This window comes from Mirounga angustirostris, unplaced genomic scaffold (assembly GCF_029215605.1).
Source record: "Mirounga angustirostris isolate CCGP_5_RB_7025 unplaced genomic scaffold, mMirAng1.0.hap1 SCAF_2, whole genome shotgun sequence".
NCBI lineage: Eukaryota > Metazoa > Chordata > Mammalia > Carnivora > Phocidae > Mirounga > Mirounga angustirostris.
The window spans coordinates 202,458,103-202,483,567 of NW_026991710.1; the positions used below are offsets into that span (position 1 = coordinate 202,458,103).

General features: G+C 52.1%; 1 protein-coding gene across 1 annotated transcript in view; it reads left to right on the forward strand.

Annotated features, from left to right (window-relative positions):
- The first annotated feature begins 13,272 nt into the window (after nucleotides 1–13,272).
- TDRP (testis development related protein) overlaps nucleotides 13,273–25,465 on the forward strand; it is a 41,405-nt gene continuing 29,212 nt past the window's right edge. The window contains exon 1 of the mRNA XM_064585733.1: nucleotides 13,273–13,489. Coding sequence (XP_064441803.1) covers nucleotides 13,385–13,489 — 105 coding nt within the window. The 5' untranslated portion in view covers nucleotides 13,273–13,384. The remainder of the gene's footprint in view (nucleotides 13,490–25,465) is intronic.

Here is a 25,465-nt window from a genome sequence, read left to right on the forward strand (position 1 = left end):
GCTGAGGGCCAGGGGCTTCTCCGTGGCCCTGAGTGACCGAAGGCCTGTTCTGCATCCCCTTCTCCTCCCTGTTCTTGCAGGCAGCGCCGAGAGGCAAACTTCGCAGGGCTGCGTGTGTGAAGAAACCCCACTCTGCTCACATGTCTGCATTTTCCAGCCCCGGGAGAAAGCCCGCCAGGCCAGGCCATGGACACTGCAAAGCCGCCACACGGAAAGACACAACCGTGTTTCTGGAAAACACCCTCCTCCAGATCTCATGATACGAGCAATAGCAAGCAGCCCTTCTTGGAGACCAAGTCGGAGCCTCTGACTGACCAGCGTCTGTATCCTCACCAACTTCTCAGACAGGACTTCTCGAGGGGATTTCACACCAAGTGCCAATCGGGGGCCGTGTTCCAGGCAGACTCCCCAGCACATGGGAAACTCTGGTGCCACCCTCAGGACAGCGCGTGACTGCCCCGCGTGGCCCGGAAATGAAAATCAGGCGTATTTGGAGTTCACGGCCAGCATCCTAATCACCACCTTTGTGAATACAAAATTCACCCGTAGGCTTATAAAATAACCCAAATCCTGTGACAGATCAAACAGCCCTCCTTCCTGCCCTCGGGAGGGAAAGCATTCCAGGAATTTTCCCTGGGCCGCGAGGGCGGGAGGGGCAGGTGAGGTCCCAGCAAACCTTCATCCCAGAACTTGCTTCTTGCACTGAAATGTTGTCTCAGAGTCAGCGTTTCCTGTCTCTCTCCCAGAGAAATGTCTTATTCACTTGCAAACCAAAGCATTTCTGAATGAAAAAAAGTAATGCTTTCACACAAAATTAGCAATTCAAATGGTAATTGAAAAACCTCCGGAAGATATGCCTGTCAATTTTATACTGGCTCTTAGGAATCAAGTACATTTTCCGAAGCCTCAGCACTCTCCGTGTCGTGGGGTCACACTAACAATTGAAACGTGCAAACAGCACCCTGTCTGGAAGAGGGGAAACTGAGTCCTGCTCTGAAAGGCATAGGTGGGCAGGTGTTCCCGAGGAGGCTGAGGGCAGGGCCTCCTGGGGACCGGGCCCCAGTGGACGGATTGTCCAGGCTGGAGCCAGGCAGAGAGAGGGCCTGGCGAGGCCAGGGTCTGGGACCAGCCTCATCCCACACCCGTGTCCCACCACGTAGAAGACGCAAGTCGCACTCAGTGACTCTGAAGGAGGCACATTCTGGAAAAAAGGTGTTTGTGATGTATTCTGAGGCCCTGAGACACAAAGTAGAAGGAAGACTGAGCACTGCAATCAAAAGGCTGTTTCACCCATCAGCACTTACCCGTGGAGAGGCTCAGTGGTTCACCGGAGCTCGTCACCACCGTAGGGTACATATGACAGCAATAAAAACCCAAATACAACACCTCCTTTGCTTGCAATGTCTTGCTAATTTGGGCAGTCCCAGGAAACAGAAGAACCTACTGTCCTGCAGAACCCCAAGTGTGGTCACCCTCCCTCGGAGCTGCCCTGGGTTGCGCCGGCCGCGCCGGCCACCTCTGAGCTCAGTGCAGGTCATCTGAGATCAGCCTCGCCTGCCAGACAGTGAGGATGATGATGCTCCCTGTGGGAGGGGCCAAGCGCCCTGGTCCTCTGCTGGGGCTCCGTGTTCCCACAGACACTCACACTGCAGGTCTGGTCTGGGATGCAATTTTTCAATGGGCTGATTAAAATCAGCGGTCCATTAAAGGACTGCAGGGTCCTCTGCTGTCATCCTTCTGCAGAAAGCTCCTAGAACTTGGATCTGGAAGCCCATGGGGCCGCGGCAGCAGCGCTGGTGATGAGCAGGAGGCGGACTGAAGACAGAGCAGGAGCCGAACACCCCGCAACCTCCCCCCACCCCCACTCCTGGGTGGGGGGTGTAGGGCTCTCCCAACTGTCTTAATGTTAATGCCTCGCCGGAGGGGAAAACAACCTTAACTTGACAATGTCAAAGCCTCCGGTATCTTGTAGGTCCATCCTCCTTAGCATATGAAAATTCTTTTGAACCCTCCCTTTTTCTCACCTCCCCCAACTCCAGAGTATATAATCACCACCCCTCAAGACCCAGGGGCAGCAGCTCTTTCTGCCCAGGGGTCCTGTCCCCTTGCTTTAATAAACCACCATTTTGCCCAAAGACGTCTCAACAATTCTTCTTGGTCATTGGCTCCAGACCTCACCCCACTGAACCTCCCCTATATTCCAAAACCCCATTACTGGGACTTGCTACCCCTCTTCCCAGGACAGCCCCACGCCTCCCCAGTCAGAAACCACACGGTTCCCATGCCCGCTAGCGTGGCAAGCATCACCCTTCCCACTGTCTGCCTTTTCCGGATAAAAAACTAAGACCCACACAGGGAGCCTGGCTGCCAAGTCCTGTGGCCACTTTGTGACAAGGACCAAGGACCTGATAGCATTCAAGAAAGACCGCCCTCATGCCTGGGTGGCTCAGATGGTTAAGCCTCTGCCTTCGGCTCAGGTCAAGATCCCAGGGTCCTGGGATCGAGCCCCACATCAGGCTCCTGGCTCAGCGGGGAGCCTGCTTCTCCCTCTCCCTCTGCCTCTCTCCCTGCTCATGCTCTCTCTCTCTCCCTCTCTGTATCTCTGTGTCTCAAGTGAATAAATAAAATCTTTAAAAAAAAAAAAGAAAGAAAGAAAGACCGCCCTCCCGCCTGGGTGGCTCAGATGGTTAAGCGTCTGCCTTCGGCTCAGGTCATGATCCCAGGGTCCTGGGATCGAGCCCCACATCGGGCTCCTGGCTCAGCGGGGAGCCTGCTTCTCCTCCCTCTGCCTCTCTCCCTGCTCATGCTCTCTCTCCCTCTCTGTATCTCTGTGTCTCAAGTGAATAAATAAAATCTTTAAAAAAAGAAAGAAAGAAAGAAAGACCGCCCTCAGAGAATGGGCAGGCAGCCATTTGCAAGGTGATTCTGAACCACCCATGCATGAAAGCAAGCCTTCCCATGATTTGCTATATAAATGTAATGCATTTATTATTGCCATGGACTGTCTTTTTACAAAGAAAACATCGTCAATGATATCTCTGACCGCCCACGTTTGTGTTTGCGTGTTTAGGCTTTGCAGTCTAATGACTTCTAGGATGGATTCGTTAGTCCACACGATCAAAACAACACACAGAACAAAACTCGATAAAATGGCAGACATCACAGTTTGTGCTGGTGAGCAGCCTGGTGAACTGCACATAGCTGACCTCATTGTGAACTGGGTGTCTCGTTCCTAGAACTGGAGCAAGGCACCTTACTTTCTGAGTAAAATTATTAAACCGAGCGTGTTTAGCTGATCCCCCACTAAATGTGTCTGCTCATTCACATTACAGGAGCTCTGGGGAAGGCAGGAACGCCGCGGGCGCCTCCGACCCTCCGTTGCGGACCCAAGCTGAGGTCTGTCATCAGAAATGTCCCGCGTGGCTCCCAAACTGGCCAAACTAGAAGGTAATTAGAGCAACACCTATGAGAAATAGTTGACCGGCATTTAGACCGCCTGCCCCCCGCCCCCCGGGGATCAGCGAGGAGCAAGTGGGGGCTGGGGGAGACCCCACGGTGGGGGGTGCCCGCCTCCAGCTGACCTTCTGAACCAGACAGCCCAGCCTCCCGGACCCTCAGGCCCTCGGGCACCCCGTCATTCCCGTCACTCCATCACTCCCGAGTCTTTTCCTTTCTCGGTGAACAAGAATGTTTCTGTCCGGGAGTGTGAGAGCCCACCTTTGCCAGAGAAGGCAATGCAATTATTTCCAAAATCTCCGACGCCTGGATCCCCCAGACGAAGAACTGCAGAGCACAGACAGACAGACAGAAGTCCTGTGTGTGCAGACAGAGATCTCCCCGCCGCTGTCCCCAGCCCATGGGGCGGGGGTCCTGCTCACAGACCCTCCCTCACTCCAGCTCCCGCAGGAACACGGCTCGGGCTCCAAGCCTGTTTCCAAGTCTGAGAAAGAGCTTCTCTCCGGCGACCTGTTTACAGATGAGAACAGAGACCGAGGGAGAGAGATCAGGCCCAGTAAGCTACTCTGACGGGAAAGGTTCCAGAACATGAAGACAGCGAAGATGAATGTCCTGGAGGCCGGCAGCCCCGCAAACGATGGGTTTATTTTCAAACGGGAACCTCTGGGCCACAGCCAGACCGTTCTCTTTATCTTAACGGGTAGATTTTGCCTCCAAACGGCCGAATACCATTTTCAGCTCCCTCTCCTCCTGTGCACACTTGTGTGTAAAGCCCGGATTGCACTTCGTGGCACAGCCCTTCCGCTAGCCACGTTCGGTAGACAGTCGTGACCACAGTGACTTCTGCTCTTCCTTCTTCTCGGCCCAGTCCTGCCACAGAGAATTAACTCCCGCCTACTTTAAAATCTGTGGGCACCCACCTGACTTGATCACCGAGCTCGACACGTGGAATTCCTGGCTGATCTGTCCAGTGGTGTCCGAACCGCGGCTGGGTCTGCCCTGGAGGCGTCCCTGTGGCCCCGGGTCCTTCCCTCTCACGTGCGCCTTGGCGTACTTTAACCTACGGGACTGAATTTACCTCCAGAACATGAGTGCAGAACTGAGAGAGAGGGGGAGAGACAGAGAGGAAGAGATGGGGGGAGTCAAAGAGACAGAGGGAGACAGGGGAGAGACAGGGGAGAGATAGAGAGAGACAGAAGGAGACAGAGGAAGACACAGAGGGAGAGACAGACAGAGGGAGAGACAGAGGAGAAACGTGGGGAGAGACAGGGGAGAGATGTAGGGAGAGACAGAGAGGGAGAGACAGGGAGAGAGGTCCACTGAGTTGGGGTGAGCTGCCCACTGAGTAACGTCAGCTGTGAGCAAGACCCCCCCACCCCACCCCCCGTGGCAGGTGCACCCTTCCCTGGAGGTGCAGTGAGATTTGTCAGAGAGGCCTCCTGCAAGGGTCTGTGTGGCTTGTGCGGAGGGCCCACATGGCCCAGAATGCCGGGCGGACGCTGAGTAACAGGAGCTCCTGACATGGGCAGAAGGAAGGGGATGCGGCTCGGCGGGCTGGGGTCTGCCTGTGGGCAGTGGGAAAGGGGTGGTTGCTGCTGAGTGGGAACCCCTGCGGACGCAGGAGCATTGTGAACTCAGGCCCTGCAGGGAGGCCCCAGGCGGGTTTGAGGGGAAGGAGCGGGGAGGGGCAGGGCCTTGGAACACATTACATTTAAAACCGCAGAACATGGCAGGACCAGGTGCCATTTGTCCTGCATTTGAGGTGCCAGGTTGCTTGGCTTGATTATTAACTTATTGCAAAGTGGATGATGTCTAATTGGTCTGTGCTCTTCATTATCTACCAAGTTGCGTACTGTAAACACATATTATTCTTGTAAGCACAAAAAAATAGCTATTTTTAAGAAGATACTGAATATTTTAACACCGGTATAGTAAATCTGTCACTATTAGCCGAATGGGAAGGAACAGGCGAATTGTAGAAGACTCGTAAACGTACGGTTGTAAAGAGGAGACGGAATAAAGGGAAGGAAGAAAGGAGGGAAGGAAAGAAGAGTGCGGCAGGGACAGGGCGGAGCGGGGAAACACAGGGCTGAGGCTGCCGGCCTCTGAGCAGCCCGCAGAGGTGGTGCGGACCCGCGCAAGCGTCGTGGCTTTGGACGCCTCGCTTCCTGGGACTGTCCCCCCAGTGCTTTCTGAGCGCGCCGTGAGGCCACCGTGGCCGCCATGGTCGAGACTTTGCTCCTCTGGGTTTGGAGTTTGCACAGGGCGGGAAGGTCGGCAGCCCTCTGTCGTCGGCTGGAAGGATCGTCCTGCCGTTTTCTTCTTAAACCATTTTTTCTTTACATTTAACATCTTAAAAAAAATGACAGATTCAGTGGTGAGATGCGGTTTCCTCATGGATCGGGGAAGCTCAGTATTCCCTCCAGGCCGGCACAGCAGCCCGGGACTACCTGCCTCCCACACAGGCCCCCACGAGCCCAGGGCAGAGGCAGGTTTCGTGTACTGCCAGGGGTGCGTGGGGTGCGCGCGTGTCTGTGCGTGTTCTGTGTGGTGTGCACATGTGTTCACGCATGTCTGCTGTGGGGCGGTGTGCGTGGTGTGTAAGTCGAAATGGGCTGAAGGCCCTGCACGTGTGTGCTCTGCCGGCTGAGCACCCAGACGCCCCGAGTTTGGACGCCCCTTGGAGCGCTGCCCGAGCTGAGTCCTTGCAGAAAGTTAACTGCCTCTGTCCCTGTTTCTCCATGAAGGAGTTTGGGACACAGCACCCCAAAACGTGCTGCGTGGGTCCACTGATTATTCTGAGCAGAAGGCACTGGAAACACAGCAAGTCCTGGAGAGGCTTTCTCTGAACGCCCCTCATCTGCCTGAAGACGGACCCTCCGAAGGGACCCGGGTCACCCATCCCCTCCCTGGAGCCTGGCCGGCCAGGACGATGGACGCTTGTCACAGGCCAGGAGACTGGACGTCGACCCACCCCAGACTTCGGCACCAACGGCCACACCTCCCCAGTGCTCTTCCCAGGGCCCCGCGTCCCCTACATCATGTCTCTCCCTGGGAGGCCCGCACCCCTCCCGGGTGAAGCGGCCGAGGCCCCACACCACTCTGCCGCGGGACGCCTGAGCACGCAGGCTTCCAAGCTCAGGAACTCATGCCCTTTCCTCCTGTTACCCTGCCCGTTTCGGGGGCCAGCTCTGGAACCCAGGAGGCCTCGGGGGGGGGAGCCCTTGCTCCCCTACAGCTTCCCGAGACTCCTTCCCCTCAGGCCACCTCACCGCTTTCTGCTCAGTTAAGGACTGTGTGCAGGTTCCAGAGCAGGTGTTACTACCTTGGTGCTGACGGGTCAGGGAAGCGGCAGGACCCTCCCTGCCCCCCAGCGTGTCCCCCCACCTCACGGCTCCCCCTGCAGCCTTTCTGCTGGAGCTGCCTGACAGGGGCTGCCCCAGAGAAGGAAGGAGACTTGGTGCAGAAGCGGGGCTTGCCCCTTCCCGCAGGAGTGGCCCAGACGGTGGGGTCTGCGGGAGGGGGACACATGCTCCCCACAGCCTCCCCCACCGTCTGATCCACCCCAGCTCCATCTCCTGGTTGTTCTGACCTGGGTGCGGCTGTGGATGTTCAGGTGACTGCCCGCAGGTCCTCGGACGCCGGTCCTAGGGGCTCAGCACTGACTGCACCAGGCACTACGTCAAGGCCCCCCCAGCTCCCCCAGCAGGTAACACCTCGCATTTCTCCAGCCTCACGTAGGCGGGAGGACACCGAGGCGCAGAGCCAGCAGCGGGTGAAGCCTGCATTCCCAGGTGGGCTGCTCAGCTTACCTCGGCTATCTTGTCCGCGATAACCGCTATTTACAAATGTTTGAGTTTCAGTTTCCATATTTTAAAGACGTATAAATATAACTAAATACAGAGTAACCTTTTTAAATGATTGTAATTTAAAAAGGAATAACTCAGACATGGGCGGTGATTCGGAGGCACCAGGCACAAAGAGCCTTGGAAGTGAAGCTGGTGGGGAGGCCAAGGGCACCTCCGGCTCTTGCTGGTGCTGTCCCGTGTTATTACAGTCCCCACACCTGCTGGCGAGGAGTGGCAACGAAGATGCGCTGGCCTTGGGTCTGGTGACAGAGGAGGGGCGCTGACTGAGGGAGGGGTGACGGTTGGGGGCAGAGAAGAGGTTCAATGTCCCTGTGGCCCTCCCGCTGACGTTCGGGATGTGGGGGGTGAGCGCCGCTCTAACCAAGGCCGTGTCTCCATCCCTCTGCACCTCTGCTTAAGACAGGTTCTTCTGCCGCGGGTGCTGAGGGTGGAACGGGGCTCCATCTGCATGACCAGAAGGGAAGTGGGGTGTGCACCCCAGGAGCATGTGGGGGCACGGAGGGAAGCCACGGAGAGGAAGCGTCAGGGGTTGGGACTCTGCCAGACCAGCCTCGCAGGCTTCTTGCTGAAGGCGAGCCAGACGATGGGATTCATCTGGGGACGGGGTGCTGAGGCACCTGATCAGACGTGGGGGGGTTCTCCCTGAGATTGGGCAACACAGGCCCCACGGGCTGACACTAAAGGTCAGGAGGTGAAGGCTGAGACCCTGGAGGAGCCTCGCCGGAGTTTGGTCAAGGATAGAGTTCTGTTGCCTCACACGGGGTTTGTTTGTTCCTTGAGCAACGAGTCAGACTCAGGTCAGTAAAAGCAGGTGCGTTTGCCCATCTGCATCTGAGACCCAGAAGCAGTGATCCTGGGAGCTTTACCAGCAAGAGGTAGAGGAATCATGCTCAGGTTACAGACCAAACTCCAAGGATCAGAGAGGGTTAGTGACTCTCCCAAAGCCTCACAGCAAATGCATGTCCTGTCTGTTGCAGGCAAGCCTCCCTGTCTCATCTTACCGCCTCCACTCATCACCTGTGAGGCATTCCTATTCCTGTCCCAGGGGGAGCAATAGCTCCAAACCCTCGAGGGGCCCAGAGTCACAGGCTTAGTAAGTCAAAGGGCAAAGTTATTTATATTTGCCAAGGGAGTTTTTAATCTGAAAAACATAGAACAGTACCAAAGCAGAAAACCAATTTCACTTAAATACGTATGTGACTCTTTGTAATATTTATGGCGTACATTATATTTAATTGCACGAATGTGAGTTTTTATATATTTGTCATCATTATGTATATATTTGGATATAGTCACTGAGGTCATTGTAGGGTTTTTTACATGAAAAGTAAGAAATGAATTAGAATAAATCAATCAGGACGCCTGGGTGGCTCAGCATGATGCTGTTCTCAGCATGATGCTAGGAACGGATGTACGGGAGAGTATTTGAGAAGCTCCAGACAAGGTATGACGGGTACAGAACGTCAGTTTATTCTGTACCCACAGGGAAGGATCCGGGACCTCAGGCCGGCGCACACGCCTGCCTCTGGGGCTCCCAGGCATTTGAGGACAGAGTCTGAGACTGGAAACACGGCCCACGTCACTGGAAAACACGATTTCCAAGTTGAGAAGAGTGGCGGTCCTCAGGGCAGCCCCTGCTTTACCACCTCCGGGCCGGCCGAGGACCTCACTCTCTCCTGAGGCTGTTCCTTCAGCTTCCAGGGTCCTGGGATCACACCTCGCATCAGGCTCCCTGCTCACGTGCTCTCTCTCTTAAATAAATAAATAAAATCTTAAGAAAGAAAGAAAGGAAGGAAGTTCTATGTGGTACCCCAGAGCATACTCTCATTTAAAATTAATTTTGCTAGAATAAAACCTCACTGGGCGCCTGGGTGGCTCAGTTGGTTAAGCGACTGCCTTCGGCTCAGGTCATGATCCCGGAGTCCCGGGATCGAGTCCCGCATCGGGCTCCTGGCTCAGCAGGGAGCCTGCTTCTCCCTCTGACCCTATCCCCTCTCATGCTGTTTCTCTCTCTCTCTCTCTCTCTCAAATAAATAAATAAATAAAATCTAAAAAAAAAAAAAAAAGAATAAAACCTCACTAAATTGAGCCTTCAGACTGGGATGGGAGACTTGACTTTTAATAAGTAAAAAGAGTTTCTCCGCTAGTGAATTTTCAGGGGCTCTCTTAGTCAATCAGGGAAATTCCAGCTAAAGCAGCTTCCTCCAAAGGAGGTCTCAGTACCCGAAAAGGGTTTTCAATCACGTCTTGCTGGATACAGAAATGAACTCTTGTGTGTAAGGTTGTCTTTTTGTGACCCCGGATTGTGTGAACTGCACTACTTGTGAAGTTTAATAGCACCACTTAATTTTATAAAAATAATAAATGAGTGAATAAACGACCCACAGGTCAGCTTGCCAGAGGACGTGCGGAGCGCCTCCCAGGAATTGGGAGGGTTCTGGAATGCCTTCAGGAATGCCCCACACAGAGGGTGACCACCTGCTTCGCTCTCCTCCTGCCTGCTTGCTCGGGGTTCCTGGCCTTCCACCTCCTGCCACCCTAGACACCCTTCCCGGCCGTGCTCTCCCAGAAATAGCAGGGATGCTGTAAATATTCTGGGAGTTAGCCTTTTGATTTAGAAGTCTGGCCTTCTCCTTCCTGGATTTGCAGGGGGCACGGTTGAACTCACAATGAAGATTTTAAAAGCACAGGAACGTGGATGCAGCAAACTGAGAGGAAGCTGGCGGTCTGAGTGCAGGCCCCAGCCCCTCTCCCCTGAAGGAAAGGATCTGTGTTATTTGTTGAAGTGTTCTGAGTTGGCTTTCCACGTTTTGTTTGGAGTGTCCTTGAAAGGGCTGTGTTTGGATCCTGGCTTTGTTTTGTAACCTCTGCTTCATGGTGTTTGACTTTTATCAGTGTTTGTGCTTGGACCGTGTTTATTGTGACAGTCGCCCATGGGACTCAGAGTACAGACGGGCACATTATCCATGCACTGGGGTTTCTTAAGACTTTCCAGCCCTAGGACCAAATTTGTTTGACCTGGTTTGAAAAAGTGTGCGTATATACACATTTTTTTTTTTTAAGATTTTTTTTTTTTAATTTATTTGAGACAGAGAGAATGAGAGAGAGAGAGAGCACATGAGAGGGGGGAGGGTCAGAGGCAGAAGCAGGCTCCCCGCCGAGCAGGGAGCCCGATGCGGGACTTGATCCAGGGACTCCAGGATCATGACCTGAGCCGAAGGCAGTCGCCCAACCAACTGAGCTACCCAGGCGCCCCGTATATACACATTTTTAACATTCTTATACATTCCCAGGAAGAAGGAGTTCTTAAATTTAATTCCTACCAGTGATTCTTTAGTAAGTGTTCTGTGGTTTCACGGGATTCTGTAATATTTGTGCTTGGTGAGTCCAGAGATATTTGGGAGTGGGTGGGGTAGCTGTATGTGTGACTGTTTATCTGCTGATCCTTGTGACCTACTGAGAATGTAAGGGGAGGATCTGTGGGTTCGTTGCCACATGGTCTTGCTTCCCAGGTAGCCAGCTGCTATTTAAAATTTGACTTTATCCTGCTCAGCAGCTTGGCCCCTTCCAGACCTTCACCACTAACCCTGTAAGGGCCCGTATGCCTGTCTCCAGTGGGTCTGTTCTTTGTGCTCCTGCAGACCCTTCCTGAAGACAACTCAGACCTGCTTTTCATTTTAAATGTTCTGCTGCTAATCACTCCTGGAAAAACCCCAAAGGTACCCTTGATTATTATTATTACTTTTAGAGTAGTAAAGTTACAAAACTTAAGAAAGTGTTTACAGAAGCCAACAACTCTGGATTCCTTTTATAAAATATGTTTTTAAATTACTCAAGTAATACATGAATATATATTTGGTGTGAAAATATAAGCACTATTGAAGTATATAGAGTAAAAAGTTTATACAAATTGCTGAGCAGGAGGGTATGCACATTAGACTTTTGACAGCTATTAACAAATAGATCAAATTTGCCTTCTAAAAGTTCATACCATTTACACTGCTGCCAGGAGTGCCATGAGGGCTTCCCTACCCTGTTCCCAACACTAGATGTGTCTTTATAAATGTTTGTTATACCCACTTTGACAGGTGGGTATCTTTTTTTACTGAATTTTACATTTTAATTCCAGTATAGTTAGCATAGTATTATATTAGTTTCAGGTACACAATATAGTGACTCAACAATTCTCTGCCTTACTCAGTGCTCCTCACAAGTGTCCCCTTCATCCCCATCACCTACTTCACCCCCCCCCCCCCACCTCCCCTCTGGAGACCATCCGTTTGTTCTGTGGAGTTGATAGTCCGTGTCTGGGGTTGTCTTTTCTCCTGTTTTTTTTTTTTTTTTTCTTAAACTCCACATGTGAGTCCGATCATATGGTATTTGTCTTTCTCCGACTGATTTCACTCAGCACCCACTGCTAGGTAGGTATCTTGATTTGCACTTCCCCGATGACAACCCAGTTGAGTGTCTTTCTGTGTTTCATTCGTCCCTTTCCAGAGACAGGAAATGCACGTCATTTCGTACTTCGGCATGTGTAAGAGGGGCGAGAGATCCTGTCGGTCGAGACGGGTCCCCTGACTGTCCCGCTTGGGGTCCAGGCCGGGGTCCTGCCACGCCCCCGCTGACAGTGAGGGTAAGCTCTCTTCGCTCAGAAAAGATCACCTGTGAAAGCCCCTTCTTGCGAAAGCCGGTAACCTGCACCCACACATCCTGTCCGTCCGTGGTCCAGAAGCCTGAGAATCCTGTCCCCACTGCCCCCAGCAGCTCGGCACTGCCGAGGGGGGCTTCTTGCGCGCGAGGGGCGGCGGCCCCGGGCGGTGCTCGGGACCCGCGCGGGGCCCGCGGCTCGCGCGACCGGCCCGGCCCGGCCCCCCTGCCGCCTTCTCCTGGACCCGATACACCGGGGGGCCTCCCGAAGCGCCCCCGGCCCGGCCCGGCCCGCGTCTGGACGCCGCGCACACCTGCGGCCGCGCCCACCTGCCGGAGCCCGGGAGCGGGCGGGAGCGGTGCAGGGCAGGCCGGTCCCCCGCGCGCCCGGGTTCGCCCGCGGGAAGGCCGGATGCCGGGCGCCGCCGCGCCCCGGGGCACCTGCGACCGCAGGCTCGTCCGAGCCCAGCCGCCGCCCGGGGCGCAGGGCCCCCTAGCAGGCGTCCAACCCCAGCCCCTTTGCTCGGGGGGGCGGGGGCCCGGCGGGCAGAGGGCAGTGGGCATGCGCGCTGCGCCCGCCCCGCGCCCGGCGGCCGTTGCCACGGTGACCGCAGCCGGCCGCCCGGGCCCCGCCCCCGCGCCACCGCCCGGCGGACCTGGCCGCGCCCCACGGCCGGGTGAGGGGTTGGCCGGGGTGGGGTGGGGTGGGGTGGGGGGGGGGGGGGGTCCCGGGGCGAGGCGGGGCCCGGGAGGAGGGGCGGCCCGGCATGGGGGGTCCCGGGCAAGGGGTCACCTCGGGGGACAGGGCCGGAGCGGGGGGGCCGAGGTGAGGGGGGCGTCCCGGGGTGAGGGGCTCCGCTGGGGGCAGGGGACGGCCCGCCCGGGGGGCGTGGCCGAGGGTGAGGGCGGCCGGGGTGAAGGGGCCCCGGGTGGGGGGAGGGCCGAGGGGGGATGCCACAGGAAGGCGGTGGTAGGCGGTGGGGGGCCCCGAGGTGAGGCGTGAGCCGGCCCCGGGCGGGGGGCGAGCGGCAGCGCGAGAAGGGGAAGCCGGGGTGGGGGAGCCCGAGGCCCTGGGGGCGGGGCCTCGCGGGGGGCGGCGAGGGGGCGGGGCCGCCGCTGGGGGGAGGGGAGCGTGGTGCGGGCGCCCGGCCCGCGGGCCGGGGGGCGTGGGGGGGAGCGGAGGCCGGGCGGGGCGCGGGGCGGCCTGGTCTAGGGGTCCGGGGCCTGCCGGGCGCGGGCGCGGGCGCGGGGAGGCCCGGTCAGCCGGGTGGGCCGGGCCTCGCCGCCCCGCCCCGCCCCGCCCCCCTCGCAGCGCCCCGGTCCCGCAGGAGCCGCAGGCCGAGCGTCGGCGCGCTGCGGGCCGGCCGAGGAGGGGCGCGCGTCGACGCCGCGACCCCGGAGCCGCCCGGAGCATGTGGAAGCCGAGCCGGAGCCGGGTGCTCCTGGACGAGCCCCCCGAGGAGGAGGACGGCCCGCCCGGGGGCCCGGCGCCGGCCGCCGCCGCCGCCGCCGCGCAGGTAGGGGGGGGCGGGAGGTGGGGGCCCGGGCCGCGGGCCGGGCGGCACCCGGCGCCTGTCGCCCCCGCGCGGACCCCCGGGCTCCGGGCCGGCCGGCCTTGCTGCCTCGGGGACGCGGCTGCCGGGCGCCGGGGGCCCGGGGCCTGCCGCGCGCGGACCCGCGTGCCTGTCGGCAGACGCGTTTCCCTCAGCCCCGGTCCGGGGGAGAGGGCGGCTGTCCGTGCGGGAGACGGACGGGCGCGGCCCTGCGAGTCGGGAGACGCGCGGGAGTGCTCGCACTTTCTTAACGGAGAAGCACCCCGGGGGGCTGGGTGCGATAGCACGTGGGCCCTTGCCCCCCTCCCGGTGCGGTGTCCTTTTCCTCGCGCCGTGAAATTGCGCTCGGAATTCAGCTTTTCCTGAAGTCAGGTCTCCTTCTCTCTCGCCGTCTCTCCTTCCTTCCTCGCGAACCGGTCGGAAACTCCGCTGCCGTTGCGGCTCTTGGCGAAGTCCGTGGGGAGCAGTGTCTCTCCTTCTGCGAACGTGTGGACCGTCGACGACATGCTTCTTCTCGGTCGGGGGACATGGCTTAGCCCCCAGACTGAGGGAGCTCATCCCGGCAGGACTTGGATGCATCTGATGCATTCTTTAAATGCGGTTCCCACCTGAGCTGGCCTTCCACACTTTACCCTTTGATAGTGTTGGTGCTCCTCCTGCTTGTAGCTTCTTTAATCCCCAAATTTTAGGATTGCTCTAAACAGCAACTCTCTTAAATGTTGAGAGTCTTCACGTTGCTCGTATGTGGCAACAGAATTATTTCGTACAATTCTTACTGCTCAAAGACTAAAAATACTGTTGTTTCCGGATGAACGCTTAAAAATTTAAATTGATCCTTGCTGTGTCCTGCTTCCACTTACAATGAATCCTAAGACCCATTTTCTTTCTTCTTACAGAATTGTCATCTTAGCTCGCAGTGTATTTTTTTCCATTTTAATAGACTTTATTCTTTAGGTACCCAGCAAAACTGAGCGGAAAAGACAAAGTGTTCCCCATACTCCCTGTCCGCACACGTGCCTGGCCCTCGCTCGCTGTCAGCCTCCCATTTGTTGTAATCCGTGAGCCTCCGTTTTCCCAGGGTTCGTACGCACTGGCGCTCGCTCGGGGTGGTACGTGGGGTACATTTTGACGAACGTAACGTGAAATCTGTCCACCGTTAGAGTACCAGAATAGTTTCACTACCCTACAGACTCTGTAGACCTCCTTGTTCTACTTACTCATCCCTCCCTTGTGCCCGTGGGTCTATCTTTTCCAGGAGGTCCTAGAGTTACAATCCTACAGGATGGAGCCTTCTCAGACTGGCATCCCTCTCGTTTAGCAATATGTGTTTACGGTTCCTCTGTCTCTTCGAGGCTTGAGAGCTCTTTTTTTTTTTTTTTTTTTTTTTAGCCCTAAATAACATTTCATTGTCTGGTTGTACCGTGTGTCCATCACCTGTGGAAGGGCGTCTTGGTGGCTTCCAGGTTTTGGCAGTTAGGAACGAAGCTGCTTGTTCTAAATAACCTTTATGCAGGCCTTTGCCTGGACATTAAATTTTTTTTTTTAATTTTTTTTTTATTCTTATGTTAATCCCCATACATTACATCATTAGTTTTAGATGCAGTGTTCCATGATTCATTGTTTGTGCATAACACCCAGTGCTCCATGCAGAACGTGCCCTCCTCAATACCCACCACCAGGCTAACCCATCCTCCCACCCCCCTCCCCTCTAGAACCCTCAGTTTGTTTTTCAGAGTCCATCGTCTCTCATGGTTCGTCTACCCCTCCGATTTCCCCCCCTTCATTCTTCCCCTCCTGCTACCTTCTTCTTCTTCTTTTTTTTTTCCTTAACATATATTGCATTATTTGTTTCAGAGGTACAGATCTGAGATTCAACAGTCTTGCACAATTCACAGCGCTTGCCAGAGCACATACCCTCCCCAGTGTCTATCCCCCAGTCACCCCATCCCTCCCACCCCACCCCCCACTCCAGCAACCCTCAGTTTGTTTCCTGCAATTAAGAACTCCTCATATCAGTGAGATCATATGATACATGTCTTTCTCTGTTTGACTTATTTCGCTCAACATAATACCCTCCAGTTCCATCCACATTGTTGCAAATGGCAAGACCTCATTCCTTTTGATGGCTGCATAATATTCCATTGTATATATATACCACATCTTCTTTATCCATTCATCTGTCGATGGACATCTTGGCTCTTTCCACAGTTTGGCTATTGTGGACATTGCTGCTATAAACATCGGGGTGCACGTACCCCTTCGGATCCCTACTTTTGTATCTTTGGGGTAAATACCCAGTAGTGCAATTGCTGGATCATAGGGTAGCTCTATTTTCAACTTTTTGAGGAACCTCCATCTCAGTGAAACGCTCGAGTGCGACTGCTGTACGAGAGGCTAAGAGGTCGTTGAGTTTTGGGAGAAACCGCCACTCTGCACAGTGGCCGCACCATTCTGCCTCCCGCCAGCAGGGAGTGGGAGTCCCCGGGGCACCACGGCCTCGCCAAGTGCTGGCGTGGTCAGCGCTCTGGGTGGTGGCCTCTGATGGGCGTGAAGTGGTGTCTGGTTGTTTCAGTTTGTGTTACCGTGAGGACCACAATGTGGAGCACCTTCTCCAGGGCCCGTTCTTCACTGAGCTGTCCACATCTTTCGGCCCATCTTTTAACCGGGTTGCTTGTTTTCTTGTTGGCTTTGAAGAAGAGTTCATTGTGTATTTTGGGTAACAGTCCTTTATCAGAGATGTCTTTTTCAAATATTTTCTCCCAGTCCGTGGTCTGCCTTCTTCTCCTGCCAGTGTCTTTCACAGAGCAGAAGTTTTAAATTTTTTAAAATTTTACTGTGTTTTAGAAGTTTTTGATATTAATGTAGTCCAGATTGTCAATTATTTTTTTCATGGATTGTGTCTTTTGTGTAGCATCTCTGAAGTCATGGCCACACTCAACGCCATCTGTTTTCTGGGAGTGAGATGTGACTGTGCTTCTTGTGTTACTTTATTAAGGGTGTGTGTGGTTTAATGTGTGGAAACACTTTGCTGTGGAAATCAGAGCCCTGTTGAATTGGGATAGGTTAGTCATACTCCACATTCGCTTAATCCCTTCAGGAGGATTCCTCTTTATCCCAAAGCCAGTTCTCCTTAGAATTAAATTTTAAAATTCATGACAAGCCCACTCTAAAACTTCTGCCTACGAACTTTTATTTTAACGTTAAAAGAAGTAGGAATTAACAGGCAGGAGGGATTGGTGGGTCTGTTGAGGCCAGCGTCTCATTAGCAGGAGTCTGTGCGCTCTGCTTTGTCTCCAGCCTTTGGGCCCCCACCCCTCAAAGTCAGCCCGCTGCTCGGGCGTCACTCTTGTGGGCAGAGCGCCCTGCCTTGCTCTAGAATGCTGTTTTGTTGGCATTCCTGTCTGGTGTTCTACCTCCTTGGAAATCCAGTCACACGGCTATAATCCGTGTTTTGTTTAAAAAGAAAAAAATAGCTTAATGTTAAGTTTTAATAAGTTTGAGATGTGAGGCATTCAAAATTGGTACTTGGATGTGGGTAACACCGAACTGTTACTAAAACAGTTTTAACACAGTAGAAAACAATCTCTGAGCTGCTCTTAGGCTGTTGGCCTTTATTGTCATGAATACACACTATTTTGTATTAAAATCTAACAGTAAGGTTTATAAAGCAAATTATTCACTGCAGTCATTCAACAAGGAGAGACAAGTTTTGGTGAGTTTCATGTTTGTTTATTTTAAAGATTTTATTTATTTTTATTTGAGAGTGAGGGAGAGAGAGATACCGAGAGAGAGCGAGAGAGCATGAGTCGGGAGCAGAGGGAGAAGCAGGCTCCCCGCTGAGCAGGGAACTCAATGGGGAACTCGATCCCAGGACTCTGGGATCATGACCTGAGCCGAAGGCAGACGCTTCACTGACTGAGCCCCCCAGGTGCCCCAAGTCTTATGTTTATTTAAAAAAAAAAAACCCTGCTATGCACATAGTGAAAGACTCCTGGATGTCAAATGTTAGCTCCTAACTTCTTCCCACTCTCCCATAGAAGTACTATCACTTTTTTTGTATAGCTTTTCATGAACAGTGTTTATGCATATACATAAGTGTATGTTTAAAATCATATATTTGCTTTCCTACTATAAATCTCTCTGCATCTTGAATTGTTCCCTCCATAATATGTATATCGAATACTTCCCGTTTTGGTGCTGTGGCTGAAAAGAATTTCATTTTTAAGGCTGCATAATATTAAATGTCAGCATTTCATTGGACCGCTTCTGATGGATATTGGGGTTGCTGAGCCCTTTTTTTTTAAACCTCTGCTTGTCAAAATTTTATGCAGTAGCAGAGAGGGAAGGTCAGAGATGCTCCACTAAAGGCAGTTGACACAGCTTCTCAGTTGCTTTGAGCTGGACTGCAAAGGGCTTTAGCTAGCTTTAAATGAATGCCTTTAGTCATCTCTGCACCCAGCCTGGGGCTTGAACTCACAACCCTGAGATCAAGAGTTGCACGCTCGGGCGCCTGGGTGGCTCAGTCGTTAAGCGGCTGCCTTCGGCTCAGGTCATGATCCCAGAGTCCTGGGATCGAGTCCCACATCGGGCTCCCTGCTCCGCGGGAAGCCTGCTTCTCCCTCTCCCACTCCCCCCTGCTTGTGTTCCCTCTCTCGCTGCCTCTTTCTGTCAAATAAATAAATAAAATCTTAAAAAAAAAAAAAAGAGTTGCACGCTCTACTGACTGAGCCAGCCAGGCTCCCCTAAATTAATATTAATGCCTTTAAAAACCTCAGGGAATTTTTGCAACATTTTCCTGTTAAAAATTTCAAGGGGGTGGGCGCCTGGGTGGCTCCAGTGGATTAAGGTCTTGATATCCGGGTCCTGGGATGGAGTCCGTGTCAGTCTGCTTCTCCCTTTGCCCCTCAGCCTTGCTCGTGCGCACGCGCTCTCTCTCTCATAAATAAATAAAATCTTTTAAAACAATTTTAAGAGGCTTACACATATTCTGTAGGTATTCCCCTCTCCCCACCCCAAAATCAGAGAACATTCCAGGTGTTTTTTAACCTGCTTTTAAGAAGGAAGGACCAAGGGGTGGCAAACCTTAGTTTCAGTGACACAAAAGTCCTTCTTTATGATGGTATGCAGGCTCCTTGAAGTTTGCTGTGGTGGTGTTTGGGAAGAAAGTAAGCTAGATAGTTGTAGTCATGTTCAGAAGATCCATGCTATGAGGCTTCCTCTTTGGGGGATGGCCCTATTGGGAAGAGGAGGTGAGCTTTTAGCATAGAATGTGGGCTCTACCAGCTTGCTTTTCCCAATTAGCACTCTTCCTGATATATGAAGAGCTTTCTTTTGCATGTTTCAGTGGGGTCTGTAGTATTTACTCATATGGATAATTGACTTTGTAGAAGCAGTCCACTGTTGACCTTTAGATTATTTCTAGTCCATTTCTGTTACAGCACGCATCGAGTCATTTCACAGGTCTGAGGATCAGTTTCTGGAAGTGGAGCTGCTGAATGCATGGGCTTACATGTTTGTAATTTTGATAGGTCTAAACCGCCCCCCCCCCCCCCCCCCCCCGAGAGGTCAGATTGCACATTTCAGCTCTGAGGCAGGGGATGAGACTTCTTTCACAGCAGGCTTGCCAGTGTGATAAAATGCTTAGAGCTGATGGGTGAAAAGTGGTATCTTAATGTGGTTTTGATTTGTATTCTTCTCATGGATAATATTAAATCACTTTTCATATGTTTAGGAGCCTAAATGAAGACTTCTGAGAACTTCCTTACCAGTCCCGTTTACCACATCACCGGATGTACTGTAGTCAGAATCCTTGCTCTCCCGTGAAAATACAGCCTGGTATTTCAGATTCTGGTGCATCTAGAGTTAGTCTCACCTCTGCCACTCGAGCCCCTGGACCTAGCGGAGCTTTGGTTTTGTTTTTGAGCTGTAGAATTGGGATAAGGATAAGCCAGCGCTAACCTTTATCATCCGTTGTGTGATAAGCCCTTGACATGGGTTGGTGCCACCATTTGCCAGGTGGGGAAACCAGTCTCAAAGCAGGACGGTGACCTGGAAGGGCCGTACGGCTAGTTAGGTGATGATCCAACTTGAGTCAGGCTTGTCTGAGCGCTCTTTCCGGCTCTGAGAATATTTGTTAGCAGTCTGGGATGGACGTGCCGTCCATGTGAATTCACCTGGTGGAGTGCAGATTGGCAGGGGGCGGGAATGGGTGATTCTGCACGGCAAGACAGCCGGCTCTGCGCTCATGGTGCAGACTTCCTGCATTTTAGTCGCTTGATAGGTGTTTAGAGAACACTTATTATCTCTCTTCTGAAGAGTCACTTAGACTCTAGATGGACAACTGCACAGAGAAAGGACCTTATGTCCCCTGCTCTGTCCCTAACAGCAGAAGACGCCCGGCACGCAGCTGGTGGGCGTCCGTCAGTACCTGTGAGATGCATGGTCCAGGCGCAGGATTTTCCAGGAACTCCACCACGTGTGCTGAGTGCTGCTCTGTAGTGCTGTGTGAGGTGCTGAGGGGTAAATGAAGGGAAGGCAGTAAAGGAATCCTAGAACAGGGCTCATTTTCACTGGATCTGGAAGGATGAATAGGAGTTCTCCAGCCTTAGAAGATCGGAGACATTTCTAGATACAGATTCATGATGGGGCAAGCAAATGCTTCTTTGTAGGGTTAGTCTCATTGGACACTCAGGAGCTAAATCTAATTTAGTCAGCAGAACTGGTTTTGTCATATGTAAGTAAATGAGGATTATCTGAGGGAAGGGAAGAAGAGGCAGAGTTAGAAAAGAGAAAAGATGGCAGGTAAAACACTCAGTCCTCCCCCCTAGATTTATTTTTTATTTTTTTATTTTTTTTAAAGATTTTATTTATTTATTTGACAGAGAGAGAGGCACAGCGAGAGAGGGAACACAAGCAGGGGGAGTGGGAGAGGGAGAAGCAGGCTTCCCGTGGAGCAGGGAGCCCGATGTGGGGCTCGATCCCAGGACCCTGGGACTGCGACCTGAGCCGAAGGCAGACGCTTAACGACTGAGCCACCCAGGCGCCCCTCCCCCCTAGATTTAGTTAACTCATCTTAAAAGAAAGTTTGAGGATTCTCTTACTTGGGGGCTGCCTAACAGAAAAAAAAATGCAAAAATTTTCTAGTAGCCATGTTAAAAAAGTTTTTTTTTAAAGGTGAAATTAATTTCAATGCCATTTTCTAAATTCAGTGTATCTAAAATATTAATTCTATCAGTATGTAACCAATATAAAAATTTGTGTGGGGCACCTGGGTGGCCCAGTTGGTTAAGCATCTGGCTCTTGATTTCAGCTCAGGTCCGGAACTGAGGGTCCTGGGATCCAGCCTGGAGTCAGGCTTCCTGCTCAGCCTGGAGTCTGCTTGAGGAGGTCTCTCTCTTCCTCTGCCCCTCCCCCAACTCGTGCATGCTCACTCTCAAATAAATACCTGGATCTTTAAAAAAAAATTGTGAATGAGGTATTTTTTTCCCATATGAAGTCTTTGAAATCTGGTGTGTAGTTTACATTTACCAGCATGTCTCAATTTGAATGTTAGCTTTTCATCAGAAATACTTGATGAATATTTATATTTTATAAAATGTGCAGTTCAAAAAAGTAGGTTTTATCCAGGTTGTTCCACACATACTTAAAATAGCTGAGCTGAGTATCTGTTTTTAAATTGATGTTGCATCGTTGGAAATGCGGTTCCTCGGCTGTCCTAGCTCGGGTCCTGTGTGGACAGCACAGCTCCAGAGCCCCCCAGACCCAGATGAGCTTGTGCAGGAGGTTTGCGGGTTCTGGTGCTCGCTTGGCCTGTGGGCCTCCCAGGGCTTAGCCAGGCACGTGTTGCGGCCCGCGGCCTGTCCCTTGGCACAGCGAGGGATGTGCGGACAGAAGTGACCCAGGCTCGGGGTCTGCCTCTCCCAGGCCCTGGTGCACTGCTGTGTAGAATGTTCACCCATAAATGCCAGATTAAAACTGTTACTCCCAAGAGTTTCGCGTCCTAATTTATAAGTTTTCACTAGAGCTGGAGGCAGCATGACTGAGAACATTCTTAAAAATCAGCACTCCACATCACATGTGCATTGGACGGCGTGGGCTTCAGTGTGAGAGTCAGACTGGGAGTGACCCTCCTGCTCTGAGGCCGTGTCCTGCAGCTGCATGTCCCCTCGCTGGCGACCCCGCCACGGGAGTCATGAGGGGTAAATACCTGCCGGGAAGTCTGGGTTTGGGGTTGAGGTGTAATACAGGGGCTAATGAACCCCCGTTTTAGGATTAAAAGCCAAAGACTGAAGCTCAGGAGGGCTTTCACCTGTCATTTAAGAATGAGTCAAGATCCACTCTAGGGACAGCCACGAGCATTTTGTAGACTTTGTTGTTTTCCTGTCTGTTCATGGATTAACAGATCATTTTGCCTGCATGTTCCTCACACACTGAGCGAGCTCTTCTTGGTCTTAGACTCGTGGGTAGTCAGATAAACCAGAGTTTCTGCCCCGAAAGTCTAGGGGGAGGTGCTCTGAGGGAAGACGGAGTCTTGTCACTTCTGCTCATCACAGAGACTGAGGGGAGGAGGGACCCAGCGCGTGGGGTAGATGCGGGGCATGCACACAGGGAGTGAGTCCAGGGAGCACCTCGCGTGGGCTCTTCGCTTCCCAAGACAGTAACAGATGTTCCGTAAGAGAGAAAACTGTGGCTTCCTTTCGAGTCTTGTAGATGGAGTACAGTGTTCTGTATAAACTTCTCACTGTGGAAACTCAGTGGCTGATGCTCATTGGTTCTAGTGTCCTCTTGGGAGCTCTGGCCGCAATACACAGTCGGTGGAGTACTGCAGTCCTTAGAGATGTTTTTACAGCTAGTGACTGTCTCAGTTTGGGGGATACATGCTGGCTCCTGCCGCGTGCCGGATACTGTGGCGAGCGCTGGACACATGTCACTGCAGGTCCTCCCAGTGACCCCCAGCAGTGGGCACACTACCTCTTGTGACCTGCCCATTCTGGATTTGCAGAGCCACCTCCTCGCTCAAATTTATTAGGAACCCCGAGAGAGGGGCACCTGGGTGGCTCAGATGGTTAAGCGTCTGCCTTCGGCTCAGGTCATGATCCCGGGGTCCTGGGATCGAGTCCCACATCAGGCTCCCTGATCCTTGGGAGCCTGCTTCTCCCTCTGCCTCTCTCTCTCTCTCTGTCTCTCATGAATAAATAAATAAAATCTTTAAAAAAAAAAAAAAAAAACAGGAACCCCGAGAGAGTGGTCCGCGCACACCCTCCTGGCCGAGGCTGAACGGGCTCCGCCCCGCCTTCTCGGTCCGGCTCTCGCACGCAGTCCTGCGCCGAGTTCAGTGGCCGCCAAGCGCCGTGTCGCAGTGCTGTCCAGAGTGCCTTTGGGCAGGAAGGCTGCGACGTGCCTTATGGAGGAGACGCACCAGGAGCAAGCTCTGTTGAGGCGTGAGTTACGGTGTTAATGAAACAGTACATACAGAATAAGAGGTCTGCGGACAGAAACACACATGAAACAAGGACGGAAACCTGACCCTGTATTTCCCCTGAGAACTGTGACTTGGTTGTTTAATTCAGGGCTCAAGACTACGTTTATCTCCGCACTACCTCCAATAATGACAATCACAGTAGTTTACATTTGAGGAATTTAGTGAAGTTATACAGTCACGAAGAATAATTTGAATCCAGAATCCAGGTTTCTCTGAGTTTATATGTATATGTGCAATAATATATGTATTTTTTTAAGTAGACTCCATACCCAAGGTGGGGCTTGAACTCAAGACCCTGAGACTGAGTCACACACTCTACTGACTGAGCCAGCCAGGCACTCTGAGTTGCTATTTTTTGCTACATTGTTGCTCTTATAAGTTATCATAAACTTGTGATATCATTTTTCTTCATTTTCCAAATATTGATATTTTATATAAAGAAAAGTTTTAGGATTTCAATGATCAGTGCCTTAGGAAAGCATTGATGAAATTGTGTTTTGGCTCAAATGCCTGTATAGTATAGTTTTACTTTTTTTTTTTTTTTTTAAAGATTTTATTTATTTATTTGACAGAGAGACACAGTGAGAGAGGGAACACATGCAGGGGGAGTGGGAGAGGGAGAAGCAGACTCCCTGCTGAGCAGGGAGCCCGATGTGGGGCTCGATCCCAGGACCCTGGGATCATGACCTGAGCTGAAGGCAGACGCTCAACGACTGAGCCCCCCAGGCGTCCTAGTACAGTTTTACTTTTTGCTGTAAGAAGTTTTGTAATACTGAGCATATTGATAGCAGTCTTACGTGGGTGGTAAGAGTCCTCTGGTGAATTAGCAAGCAAGAAGTACTAGAACAGGTGAGAAAAGAACTGTCATGTGTACCCCTCCCCTTTTCTCTGTACACCTCTTTTTTCTACTTAATTATTGGAGGAGGAACAGACAGTTTAAGCTGGCTCTTGAGGAAGGATATTGAGAAAGGCATAGCAATGCAGTTTAACTGGCACAGGAAGATTTGTTTAGGGGAGAACTGGGAAAGCCCCATTAAGGAGTTCAGACTTCACCTTTTAGGTAAATAATAAAGATTTTTGAGTGAGGGCTTTATGATGTCTTACAAGGAATACTTGTCTGAGGAGGAGGAATTAGAGGCGAATGCAGATTAAACAGGTAGGATTCCAGTGTGGCTGTTCAGATGTGAAAGAAGAGCCTGAATTTTAAATTAAAGAGTAGTCGAGAAAAGCTGGAAGAAGGGAGTTGCCAAAGCTGGTCAGTGAGTCTGTGCCTTGGGAGGTGAGGGTCAAGGCCTGAAGGGCAGCTGGAGGGATCAGGACAAAGCTGTCACCTCAGAGCAACAGGGAAGCCCGAAGGAGGGCAGCAAGGCTTTGGGGGCAGGAGGGTCCAGATTGAAGAGTCTAGCAGGTGATGTGACGAGGGAAAGCCTGAAATGCTCATCATTGATAGCACTACAAGAAATCTGCAGGGACTGGCTCTCCGCTTCAGAGCTCATAATTTGATCGGTAAGTGAATGGGAACCAGGGAAAAGGGAGTAAGTAGCAAGGTGTGTTGACAGAGTCTCTGTCCGGGACTCAGGCGGCAGATCTGGGTCTCAGCCCTGTCGCTAATTTTGTGACTTGAGGCAAATAGTTATTCTGGGTCCTACACCTTATGTTACTGTAAAGGGCCAGACAGTAAATAGTTTAAGCTTTTCTGGGGGCCAGATGGTCTCTGTCACTACTACTCAGCTTGGCGGTTGTCGCAGACAAACAGCCCAAGACAGTATGTAAATGAATGAGTGGGTGTTGCAATAAAACTTTATTTACAAAAACAGCTGCACTGGCCTGGGGGCCGTTATTTGCTAACCTCTACTTTATTTTAATTTTATTGACGTGTAGTTGACACAAAAGATTATAATAGTTTCAGGTGTACAGCATATTGACTCAGCATTTCTACACATTGTGGCGTGATTGCCACTATAAATCTAGCCACCCTCTGTCACCATACAGAGTTGTTACAGTGTTTTTGACTAATTCCCTATGTTGTATGTCACATCCCCTTATCTTAATTCAACTGGAAGCTTGTATCTTTTATTCCCTCCCTCTCTGCCCCCTGGCAACTGACAGCTTGCTCTTTCTATCTGTAAGTCTGTTTCTGTCGGTTTGTTTCTTTTTCCTTTCTTTTTGTTTGTTTTTAGATTCCACATGAAAGTAAAATCATATGGTGTTTGTCTTTCTCTGACTTATTTCACTTAGCATAATATGCTGTAGATCCATCCATGTTGTTAGAAATGGCAAGATTTCATTCCTTTTTTATAGCGCAGTGATATTCCATTTGTGTGTGTGTGCGCGCATGGTACACACGTCTCATCTTCTTTATGCATTCGTCAGTCGCTGGACACGTGGGTTGCCTCCATGTCTTGGCCATTGTAAGTGATGCTGCCGTGAGCATACAGGTGCATGTGTCTTATCATATG